The sequence below is a fragment of the Pristiophorus japonicus genome, chromosome 4 (assembly GCF_044704955.1).
Source record: "Pristiophorus japonicus isolate sPriJap1 chromosome 4, sPriJap1.hap1, whole genome shotgun sequence".
Lineage (NCBI taxonomy): Eukaryota > Metazoa > Chordata > Chondrichthyes > Pristiophoridae > Pristiophorus > Pristiophorus japonicus.
This window is the reverse complement of record NC_091980.1, coordinates 55,420,696-55,432,833: the sequence shown is the minus strand read 5'-3', so window position 1 is coordinate 55,432,833 and position 12,138 is coordinate 55,420,696. Positions and strand designations below refer to the sequence as shown.

The following is a 12,138-nucleotide window of genomic DNA, read 5'->3' as shown; positions in this document are numbered from 1 at the left end:
ATTGAATCAATGACCACGAACCTACAATAGCTACAATCTGGAAGAGTGATTGTATGTCTTCAGTCAATTTCTCTCAGGAGTCTAGTTTTGTATTTTAGTTAGTTTTTGAGTAATAAAACTGATGCTGGGTTAAGCCTAAATTTTGTGCCACGTGTTGTTCTTTTCCCCTATAAGTCCCGAGGTCAAAGAATCAAGGGAGAGTGTGAAACAAACACACCCTACAGTAGGGCAAAGCGTTAAAATTGCACAAGTGCAGTTCCTGGCTCCAACCCTCTGCATTCCCATTCGGTGATAGTTTAATTATGGCGACTTGTTGCAGCAATGAGGCTCTCGTTGCAGAGAGTGGAGAGCCTGATGAATAACATGTAAGTCGGAGTCCTATGATGCAATGTTATCTTAACTGCAGCTGCACGGGAAACACGCAGGATGGCAGCATCGCTCGGGGTATCCTGGCGGGATTGGATCGGCACTGTTGAATGTGATGGATATAAAATGACCACAATGTGAATAAAGCTGGAACATATTAGGCTCAATCCATATGCAGATCAGGGGTCGAAAATCCTGTTTCAGGCCCCTTAGAAATGTGTCTGCAATTGATCACAGCATGCGCCGTGCAAGCTGCAGTCAGTTTTTTTTCCAGGTGCTCAGCATCCAAACTAGCTGTCCTTAAAGGGACCACTGGAGGCTGCCACCCAAAAGGTAAGTAAAACACATGTTTGTTACTGCCTTATTATGGAGTCAAGAGGAGCAAAAGCTTAAAGGTGTGGATTTATGATCAAAAAGAGAGAATAATCAAAAATCCATTTTAACATATGGAACTATTTAATTTTTAAGAGGAGGATTAGCCTTATTGATAAGATACTATTAGAGTATTAATAAGAGAGGGTAGAGGTAAGGGAAAGCAATCAGTGGAGACTCGATGGTTAGAATTGAGGAATAAGAGAGGATTTAAAACTGTAATCAGAGTTGTTGACAGTCCTCTTGATAGCAAGCACTGAAGTTGCAGAATTTATTAAGTTCAGAGACTTCAGAGGCTTGTAGGTTTAATGGGAGACTTTAATTTTCATATAGATTGGGAAGAGCAGAGTAGCTCCAGTCAGAAAGGTAGTGATTTCTTGACTTCATTCAAGACAGTTTTATGTTTTAGAACCAACGAGAGGGCAGGTCATACTAGATTTAGTAATGAGTAAAGAGCCAGACTTAGTTCATAATCTAAAATTAAGAGAACATTTATCTAACAGTGATCATAATACGATTGAATTCAATGTTAAGTTTGAAAAGGAGAAACTTAACACAGTTACTAAGATTCTTGATTTTGGTAAGACGATCTTTAACAGGATGAGACAGAGATTGACGGCAGGTCAAAGCTGTTATCGGGTAAAACTACCAATTCAGCTTAATACAGAACCAGTATATACCACGAAAGGCGAAAGAGCTCTACTTATTGAATTAAATAACCATGGTCAGTGAAAGATAAGAGAAAACTAAAGGGAAGAGCTTATAAAAGTACAAAGAATATTATAACTCCAAGGAACTGGGTGCGATATAAAGAACAGCAAAGAAGTCAAAAAAGAATATGAAAAGAACATTGTGAAGGATATCAATATTAACACACAAATTTTTTACAATTATATTAGAAGAAAAAGGGTAGTCAAGGTCATGTGGGCCCTTTAAAAACAGATGCGAGTAATATTGCAAATGAAAATAAAGAAATGGCAGACTTGTTGAATAATGACTGTTGTCAGTCTTCACTGTAGAGGAAGAGGATAATATACCTGACGTTCCAGGGAAATTAATGATGAATCAAGGACTGGAACTCACTAAAGTTAACTTAAGCAAGGAGACAGTATTAGAAAAAAATAATGGAACTAAATACTGACAAATCCCCAGGACCTGATGGTTTCCACCCCAGAGATTTAAAGGATGTAGGTGAGGAAATTGCAGATGCTTTAGCCATGATCTTCCAAAGCTTTCTCCTGAATTGTCCCTGTAGATTGGGAAATTGCAAATGTAACTCCATTATTTAAGGAAGGTGAGAGAAACCAGGATATTATAGACCTGTTAGAGAAATTTGAGCTGATTAGAGAGAACTAACATGGATTGGTCAAGGATAGGTCATATCTAACAAACCTAATTGAAAATTTTGAGGAAGTAACTAAAGTAGAAGACATGGATATAGTTTAAATGGACTTCCAAAAGGCATTCGATAAGCTTCCACATAAGAGACTGTTAGCTAAAATTAAGACTCATGGAACTGAGGGCAAATTATTGACCTGGTTAGTAGATTGGTTAGGCAGTAGAAGACAGAGAGTAGGGATAATGGGTATGTACTCGAATTGGAAGAACGTGATTAGTAGTGTCTCACAAGGATCTGTGCTGGGGTTTCAACTATTCATTATACTTATTAATGACTTCGATAACACAATAGAGAGGCATATATCCAAATTTGTTAATGACACAAAGATTGGTGGCATAGTAACTAGTGTAGACAGGAGCATAAAATTATAAAGAGACAATAATATATTAAGTGAGTGGGTAAAACTGTGGCTGATGGATTCCAACGCAGGTTAAGTGTGAGGTCATCCATTTTGGCCCAAAAAAGGATAGATGCATGTATTAATTAAATGGTGAAAAGCTAGGGACGGTGGAGGTGCAAAGAGATTTAGAGGTTCATGTACATAGATCACTAAAATGTAATAGATACAAAAAATTATCAATAAGGCTAATGGAATGTTAGCCTATATAACTAGAGGGCTTAAAATATAAAGGGAAATTTTGCCACAGCTATACAAAGCCCTGGTTAGACCACATCTGGAATACTGACAAATGCTGACACAGTGTCAGCTGTGGCTCAGTGGGTAGTACACTTGCCTCTGAGTTGGAAGGTTGTGGGTTCAAGTCCCACTCCAGGGACTTGAGCACATAAATCTAGGCTGACACTCCAGTGCAGTTCTACACTATCAGGGGTGCTGTCTTTCAGATGAGGTGTTAAACTGAGGCCCTGCTTGCCTTCTCAGGTGGATGTAAAAGATCCCATGGCACTATTTTGAAGAACAGGGGAGTTATCCCTGGTGTTCCGGACAATATTTATCCCAATATTAACAAAAAAATAGATGATCTGGCTGTGGGATTTGCTGTGTGCAAATTGGCTGCTGCGTTTCCCACATTACAACAGTGACTACACTCCAAAAGTACTTTATTGGCTGTAAGTGCTTTGAGACATCTGATGGCTGTGAAAGCCGCTATATAAATGCCAGTCTTTCTTTTTTATTGTGTAAAGTACCTTAGAAAGGAAATGTTGACCTTGGAAGGAGTGCAGTGCAGTGCAGATTCACCAGAATGTTACCAGGGCTCCAAGGGTTAGATTATAAGGAGAGATTGCATAAACTAGGTTGTATTTCCTGGAATATAGAAGGCTATGAGGTGATTTGATGAGGGAATTGATAGAGAAACTTTTTCTGCTGGTGGTGGGGGGAGTCTAGGACAAGTGGAATTAAAATTAGACCCAGGCCATTCAGGAGAGGTGTTAGGAAACACTTCTTCACGCAAAAGGTGGAAAGCAGTAAAAAGCAGTAAATGCTAGCTCAATTAGTAATTTTAAATCTCAGATCGATAGATTTTTGCTAGACAAGGGTATAAAAATATATGGAGCCAAGGCAGGTGGATGGAGTTAAAATACAGATCAGCCATAATCTTATTGAATGGCATAACAGGCTGAATGGCCTATTCGTGTTCCTAAGAGTGAGATGTATCAAAGTGAGTTACAGTTCTTCCAGTGCCTTACTAACATGCATCCCTCAACCAACATCAGATTATCTAGTCATTTACTTCAGGTTGTTTGCAGTCCTGCTTGCCTACAAAATAAGGGTTTATTTTGAGAGATAGATTTGAAAAGTAGAGAAGTTATGCTAAACTGATAGCGAACCTTAGACTACACTTGCGGAGTGTAGTTTTGGTCGCCATGTTATAAATAGGATATAGAAGTACTGGAGAGGGTGCAAAAAAGATTAAAGGATTGGTACCAGAACTGTGAATGGGTGGGTCTCTTTTCTCTTGAGACGAGGCTGAGGGGTGATTTAACAAAGGTCTTTAAAAATTATGAAAGGGTCTGACAGAGTAGACAGAGAGTGTATCCAGTAAAATGAGAGGCTGTCAAAAGATATTAAGAAATCAAATAGGGAATTCAGAAGAAACTTCTGTGGTGAGAATGTGGAACTTACTACCATGGGGAGTGGTTGAGGCAAATAGTACAGATAAATTTAAGGGGAAGCTCAATAAGCATATAATGGAGAAGGGACTAGAGGGTTGTGCTGGTCGAGTTAGATGAGGAAGGATGGCAGGAGGCTCGAGTGGAGCAGAAACATGGGTTGGGGGCGAATGGCCTGTTTCTGTGCCGTATATCCTAAGTAACAGTAACTAGATTGGGACTTCCTGGGGGCGGGGTGAAAGGTGTTAAACAGATGCAAGTGCTTTCTCATTGCTAACATAAATGTATGACTACGTATAAAATATTGCTGAAAAATAAGAGTGAAGAGCAAACCGTGCTGCGTGTGTGTAAAGGAGGAGCAGAGACAGCCTGGGCTCAGCGAGCTGCCGCCCTGTGCGCGGAGCCTGCCGGGAAGGCGCGGGCCGGGCAGTGACGGTTGCAAGATGGCGGACGACCTGGAGGATTTCCTGAAGCAGAACCGGGAGATCGCGGACACGGTGGAGGGGTTGCGGGGCCGGTCGGAGAGCGACAAGCACTGGAGGGCGCGCCGGGAGTTTCTGGTCAGGAATCTGTCCGACTACCCGCCGGATCGCATAGATTACCTGGTCGCGCTCTCCGTGGCCTGGTCCAACCACATCTTCATGGGCTGCCGGTGAGAGGGCGAGGGGGTCCGGGGGCGGGTGAGAGGGCGAGGGGGGCCGGGGACGGGTGAGGGGGCGAGGGGGGCCGGGGACGGGTGAGGGGGCCCGGGTGAGGGGGCGAGGGGATCCGGGGCCGGGTGAGAGGGCGAGGGGGTCCGGGTGAGGGGGCGAGGGGGTCCGGGTGAGGGGGCGAGGGGGTCCGGGTGAGAGGGCGAGGGGGGCCGGGGCTGGGCGAGAGGGCGAGGGGGTCCGGGGCTGGGCGAGAGGACGAGGGGGGCCGGGCGAGAGGACGAGGGGGTCCGGGGCCGGGCGAGAGGACGAGGGGGGCCGGGCGAGAGGACGAGGGGGGCCGGGGCTGGGTGAGAGTTGCCTGACTTCTCTCCTTCCCGAGTACAACCAGTTGCTGACGGAAAGCACTATCCGGGTGTCGCCGTGATTCCCTGGGCAGATTGGATTTTTATACCGGTTGGTCTTGCTTGAGGTTCTCTGCACAGCGAGGCCGAGTGCTGGCCTTGTAGAGCGGGCTCTTCCCGACTTGTGTACTGAGCAGTAACTCGGGTTTATGAACCTGAAGGGCCAGAAAGGAGTCGGTGCATAATCCACTGCCCCCTTCACAGTATCACTGAGGCAAATATTCACACATCAAGGGAGATAATGGATAAAATTCCACACTCATAGTGTGACATGAATCCGAGATTTGTACGAAATGTGTTGGCTTCAGGGCGTTTCTTCCCTGAGGGATAAAACAAGCCAGGATGGGGTGACTCAAATGCTGGTGCAGTACAAATGTACTTGTAAAATGATGATTGTGGGGGTGGGGGGGAGATTCAATAGAATATAGTTCCCTTTTAAAAATAATTTGATTCACAGGTGTAATTGGTGGAATGACCTCCTGGAATGTAATTTCTATTTATTGTTTTTAGTTATAGTGAGAAGCTTATGGAGAAGGTGTTTGAAATGGCAGTGGGAGTTGATGTTGAAGATGCACCACATTTCACTACAAGAGATGAGATAATGAAACAGGTACTGTACAATAAGGACATTGTTTAAAGGTGAATAACAACAAACTGTTTGACCCTTGTACAACAAAAGTGATGTATTGGACAGGGCATAGTAAAGAGTAAGAAAGAACCCAGGTGTAAAGGGGATGAGCTTAAGGAAAAATTAAAGAAACAACATATTTAAACCATGGAGGTTTGCATGGTTGGGCAAATGAATGGAGGACAGTGATTATAGGAAAATACTGTAGAGGTTGAACCTCTCTGGTCCAGAAACATCTGTACTCCGCATCTGTGGCAGAACCGCTGCTTTCCTGGGCTTGGAGCTCACTGTTAACATAGAAACATAGAAAATAGGTGCAGGAGCAGGCCATTCGTCCCTTCGCGTCTGCACCACCATTCAATATGATCATGGCTGATCATGCAACTTCAGTACCTGACTCCTGCCTTCTCTCCATACCCCCTGATCCCTTTAGCTGTAAGGGCCACATCTAGCTCCCTTTTGAATATATCCAATGAACTAGACTCAGCAATTTTCTGTGATAGAGAATTCCATAGGTTCACAATTCCCTGGGTGAAAAAGTTTCTCCTCATCTTGGTCCTATATGGCTTACCCCTTATCCTTAGACTGTGTCCCCTGGTTCTGGACTTCACCAACATCGGGAACATTCTTCCTGCATCTAACCTGTCCAATCCTGTCAGAATTTTATATGCTTCTATGAGATCCCTTCTCATTCTTCTAAATTCCAGTGAATATAAGCCTAGTCGATACAGTCTTTCTTCATATGTCAGTTCTGCCATCCCGGGAATCAGTCTGGTGAACCTTTGCTGCACTCCCTCAGTAGCAAGAATGTCCTTCCTCAGATTAGGAGTTCTCCGAGCTCGCTCACTGTGGGACTTGACGGCACAGTGAAGGGGCGTCAGACCTGAGGCAGGCAGAGAAATGACCAATCACCAACATTCCCCGCCTCTCCTCCCTCACTCAGCGATCACCAGCACTGACCTCCCGTGGTTTGGGAAATTCTCTATTTCGGCTCCGGTCAGGTCCCGAAGGTGCCGGACCAGGGAGGTTCAACCTGTATAAAGTTTGTGATTCATACTATCGTGGACATCTAACTTCTCCATCACTGGCTAAGCTTTGCCTGAGGCACATATGTCAAGATGGGCATGCACAATTTAACTATATTGTTAATAGAACGGCATTATTGAGCTCATGGTCTCAGGGCTGTACTAATGCCCGTCCTCCTGTATAGACCATATACAGTAGACACCTCAAATCGCTGGAGAAATACCATCAATGATGTCTCCACAAGATCCTGCAAATCCCCTGGGAGAACAGATGTACCAACGTTAGCGTCCTCGACCAGGCCAACATCCCCAGCATTGAAGCACTGACCACACTCGGATCAGCTCCGGGGCAGTCCACGTTGTTTGCATGCCTGACACAAGACTCCCAAAGCAAGCGCTCTACTTGGAACTCCTTTACAGCAAACGAGCCAAAAGTGGGCAGAGGAAACGTTTCAAGGACACCCTCAAAGCCTCCTTGATAAAATGCAACATCCCCACCGACACCTGGGAGTCCCTGGCCAAAGACCATCCTAAATGGAGGAAGTGCATCCGAGAGGGCGCTGAGAGCATGCAGAAACCAAGCACATGCGGCAAACCCTTTCCCTCAACGACTGTCTCACCTGTGCCAGGGACTGTGGTTCTTGTATTGGACGTTCAGTCACCTAAGAACTCTTTTTTTTTTTAGAGTGGCAGCAAGTCTTCCTCGATTCCGAGGGGCTGCCTATGATGATGATTGAGGCAAAGTTTCTTGGTTAAAATCAAGTGTACCATGTTATAGTTTGGTGAAGATAGCATTCGGGGGGAAATAAAGGAAATGCATAGTAAACAGCAGAACAAATTATTGATGGTAACCAGCTGCAAAGCAGACCACCGTCTTCTGTTTTCCCCACACAAATACATTGTGAACCATGTGTCTTTTTTAAAAAAAAGACTTCAAAGTTGGGAAGAAAAAAGTGAATAACTTAATCAGATAAATTCCTTTTTCATAAGAACATAAATAGGAGCAGGAGTAGGCCATTTGTTCCCTCGAGCCTGCTCCGCCATTCAATTGGATCATGACTGATCTACCTCAATTCCACTTGCCTGCACTATCCCCATATCCTTTGAATCCCTCCGTGGGCTACATCCATCCACCAACAGTGATCAGCCTCTGTGGATGCTGTTGTAGACTGGTCGTTTTCACATCGTGCCGTACCTATGATTGTAACCTTAGTGGGGTAGTTATTGAAAGGCTGCATTAGAGGTAGCAGCGTGCGGCAGCCTGGCCCGGAAATCGGCGTGGTCCCGGCCTGCAAGACCATCAGAGAGAACAGTGTGCGGCGGCATACCACTGCAGGAGGGCGACGGCTGCAAAATCAGGTCGCTGATTGTAGTGCGGGAGGGGCGAAGAAGCAAGAGTTTGAAGAAGGAAGTGACCGGGGCCCAAGAGAGGCATGAGTCTGAGGCCCAGAAGAGGCGAGGGCCCAGGGGCAGCACGAGCCAGCCCACACTGCTATATGTGTGCATGCTCAGTCCATTCAGCAGAGCTGGTCGCCGGTCATCTTGGGTAATCCTTGCCACTGGACCAAGACCTAGCTCTGTCAAGCTGGTGTGCAACAGCCACCACACGTTTTAAAAAAAAAAAAATCCAAACACAGGCATCTTCCACCCTCCAAAATGTAGGTTGGGATCTGGAATATTAGGTCCTTCATTGAAACACCTGTGAACTCATTCTTTTTTAGCGTGGAAGCAAGTCATCCTCGCTTCGAGGGATTGCCTATGATGATGAGTTAATTCTGCATCCTACCACTCTGGCGCTGTCTGGAAAATCTTATTTAAATTTAAGTGTTGTTTCTGCACTCTTTATTCCTGTGGTTAAAATGGCATTGTCCCCTGGAACTGGGTTATAAGTGAGCCCTTGTTTCACTATAGCATTATTGGCTGTTTTACAAGTAAACAATTTTACCCTCCAACTTTTTTTAGCTGGTGAGTACTGAGCATTTCTTTGAGTTGTAAGAATTATTGAGTCGGGTGTAAGGAAGCATATTTGATCTTGTTAAAAACACGTCTTTTTTTTTCCACAGTCTTGAAGTTTTAATTTGGCTACAGCTGTGTATAATTGTTTGGCATCTGCTTGATACTTTTCACATCTTACAGGATTGAGATCAAGAGCTCAGTATGGCAAGAGGAGGAAGAAAGGGAATTCGAGGTTTGCAGATCCCTCAATTTTTTTTCATTTTTGAATAGTTTTGAGAACATGTGCTATTGAGAATTCTAGAGCTTTCCCTCACATTGACAACCACATGTTATTATCTAAATTATACATTTCAAATAATGGGAGTCTTGTGATGAGATGGATAAAGTGGAAAGTTCTACAGGCTCTGGAAATGAAAAAAATTGGTGTAAAATCCATTGCACTGTTGATTTGAGACAGCAAAGCTTCCTGAGGGACTATAATGGCCATGTGGTGCTGATCAGGTTTTTAATATTGAGTGGATCTTTGTAAAATGAATAGGGATCAAATATTTTGATATATTTAGGGATGTTTTCTCTGTTTTGAGATGTCCCAAGTGGTGAATGATAATACAGGATGACAACATTACCATGATGGGATCTGATGATGTAATTCTACTCTCGCTTGAGTGGAATAGATGAAGAAAAAATAGCATTGATTTTGTATTAATAAATCTAAAAACTACTACTTTTCTCTTTCAGAGACAGTAAAAGAGCACACCAGAACAGAGGTCTTTTGAGGGAACTGCAGTTTCTGTTGAAGTTTCCCAGGAGTGAGCGATGCAAGTTTGGGGGGTGGGGGGGGGGGGAGATGGCGGATTGAGTGCGTTGAGACTATAGTCTCCAATGCAACAAAGAATCAAATTCATTACGGATGTCTAACCTGAATCTATGGCAAGATGTTATTTAATCTGGTTACATTGTTAACTATAAAAATTACAGAAGAATTGTGTAGTTCTCATACATTTGTAACTGGGAATTGGTAATAGAACTTGTTAGGGAGAGGCAAGAGCAGTGCAGAATATCTTCAGTCACAGATCAAAATTTTAAATGATTTCAAAATTGTTAAGAAATGTTAGCTTTTTTAATGCATCAGTTAAATTGGTGACCGAGCGACACTTTTTTTTCCTGTGCTAAAATCAAGTAACTGGTAATGACATGATGCTGCTTTATTGCGGATATTGCAGAAGGAAAAAGAATGCTTGTTTTTTTTTAACTGCCTGGTGCAGTACTTTTTTAAACTTGGGAAAGGAATATTTTAATGGAATTAACTTTAGCTGCATTTAACAATTAAACTAGATTATGTGAGGCTGTTTGGTTTTTTAAAAAGGGGTCCAAAGATCTTGTTTGTGGCCTTGCTGCCCCAGATTACAGTTTGTGGGTTGAATGACTCCTCAGCATAAAGAAGCAAACAGATTTTGTATATTTTCTGAGCTTTGCTGGATTTCCATTTCCTCACTGTGTTGTGGCCAAAGTGTGTGTTTGGATATCTATTTTTGGGCTGGGGGATAGTTTGATAATTAAAACACTAGTTTAAAGATGCACCGGTTGGGTTCCTCCTAAATATTAAATGCGATGCATTTGTGTTCTTGGCCAGAATTGAGTGCTTGTTATCCATTGTAATGTTTTTTGATGTGATAAAGTCCAAGATTACAAATATCTAGAGACTTGGATACAGAACTAAACACCCTTGCGACTGAAATGAAATGCCTTTGTGACTGAAATTATCTTGGATTTATTACATGGTACTGGTACTGTTGTATTTGTAGAACACAACAGAAATTAATGTGTACTGTGATTAAGGATGATCTGCAAATGGAGGATTAGATCATATTGGATCTGCTATTTTTAACAATGGGGTTGGAAATACATTTGTGTGGTACACCTTGCCTTGTTATAGTTTCAATTTTGATCCTGTACAGCCATGAAGTAGATTGTTTTTTGATGTAGATAGTATCTACTTTTGTCTGGTTGTTTTAACAACATTTTTACTGTTTTTTATTAGACATCAGTCTGAACAGGATCTTAACATAATTGTCAAATGCAATAAATTGACCGCTTGAACACATTCTGTTTTTGTCTGTATTTTTCATAGAAAGGATTTGAAATTTGTGCTTTAGTTTCAACTTCTTTTGACTCCACAGGGCTCTGCTTGTTTGATTACTTCAAATGTTGGTCTGAATAGAACTTTTAAAAATGCTTACTTGTCAATTGCAGCAATCCAAGGGCATTGTTGATGTTTGAACAGCCAGTCTAGTTTACTAATGGAACCTGCAAAGGTAGACCTCTTACTAAGAGCTGGAATTCTTCCCATTCAGCATTAGATAACCCTGTGAGGAGAGTGTAGTTCTCTGGTAAGTTGTGCAATTTTGACTGGTTAAATGAAAGCAGTACCCACCCCTGTGCATAGTTGGGGGATCCTTAAATTTTGGCTGTGTCATCCTGAACCTAAGCTCTCTGAACTTGGGTAAATGGGTTATGGAGAATGTGCACTCTGCATTGAGTTTTTAAAAAAACTCAAATTACTCGTGGTCAGTATCAAAGACCACTCTAAGTGAGCCCTAGCTTCATTGAAGTTGGGTGTACCTTGATGAGACCAATATCTGATACTTTAACAAATTATATGAGAAACTGGTGAATGGGAGCATGATCCCAGAGATATACTTCAGTACCTTTTCTGAAATTTAACCAGGAGAAAAGAAAATACAAAAAAAATCCACAATTGCATTAGTAATAGGAAAGATGCTTGAGGGATGCAATATATGAATGCTTAGCTAAGGAGGGACATTTTGGGGACATTCAACATGACTTTATAAAAAGGTCATATCTTACAAATCGAATTGTATTTTTTTAAGAAATTCTCTTTCTCTCTTGGGCAGTCCCCCGGAGTCGAGGATGACTTGATTCCACACTTACATGCATTCTAGATGGGATTGTTCATGAAGCTCCTGATGTTCCAGGTCCCAAAGTTGGTGAATGAGTGAAGTCCAGTAGACATTATCTACTTAGACTTCCAAAAAGCTTTTGATAAGGTTCCGGACAAGAAGCTTCTCTAAGATCGAAGCCTCTGGTCTTAGTGATAATATATTGAGATGGATTCAGAACTGGCTGGCAGGATGTTGGCAAAAAGTAGTTATAGATGGATTTGGATATGTTTGGACACCGGTCACCAGTATTGTCCTGCGGGGATCGATGTTGGGAATGTTCTTTACTATTTTTATTAATGATTGGG

The 12,138-nt window shown here is 42.7% G+C and overlaps 1 protein-coding gene across 2 annotated transcripts; it reads left to right on the top strand.

Annotated features, from left to right (window-relative positions):
* The first annotated feature begins 4,538 nt into the window (after positions 1–4,538).
* cdkn2aipnl (CDKN2A interacting protein N-terminal like) lies at positions 4,539–10,974 on the top strand. Of its 2 annotated transcripts, XM_070878198.1 has the most exons (4): positions 4,539–4,859; positions 5,772–5,871; positions 9,051–9,102; positions 9,609–10,974. In XM_070878198.1, the coding sequence occupies exons 1-3, from the start codon at positions 4,651–4,653 to the stop codon at positions 9,054–9,056; spliced, it is 315 nt and encodes a 104-aa protein (XP_070734299.1). In that variant the 5' UTR covers positions 4,539–4,650; the 3' UTR covers positions 9,057–9,102; positions 9,609–10,974. The 2 variants fall into 2 exon arrangements, with proteins under 2 accessions (XP_070734299.1, XP_070734298.1); XM_070878197.1 differs by lacking the exon at positions 9,051–9,102 and having other exon boundaries at positions 4,544–4,859.
* Positions 10,975–12,138: the final 1,164 nt, after the last annotated feature.

Coding starts and splice junctions, on each gene's coding strand:
- cdkn2aipnl (XM_070878197.1), top strand. CDS start 4,651: ATGGCGGACGACCTGGAGGATTTCCTGAAGCAGAACCGGGAGATCGCG. Junction 4,860..5,771: donor CACATCTTCATGGGCTGCCG/GTGAGAGGGCGA, acceptor TATTGTTTTTAG/TTATAGTGAGAAGCTTATGG.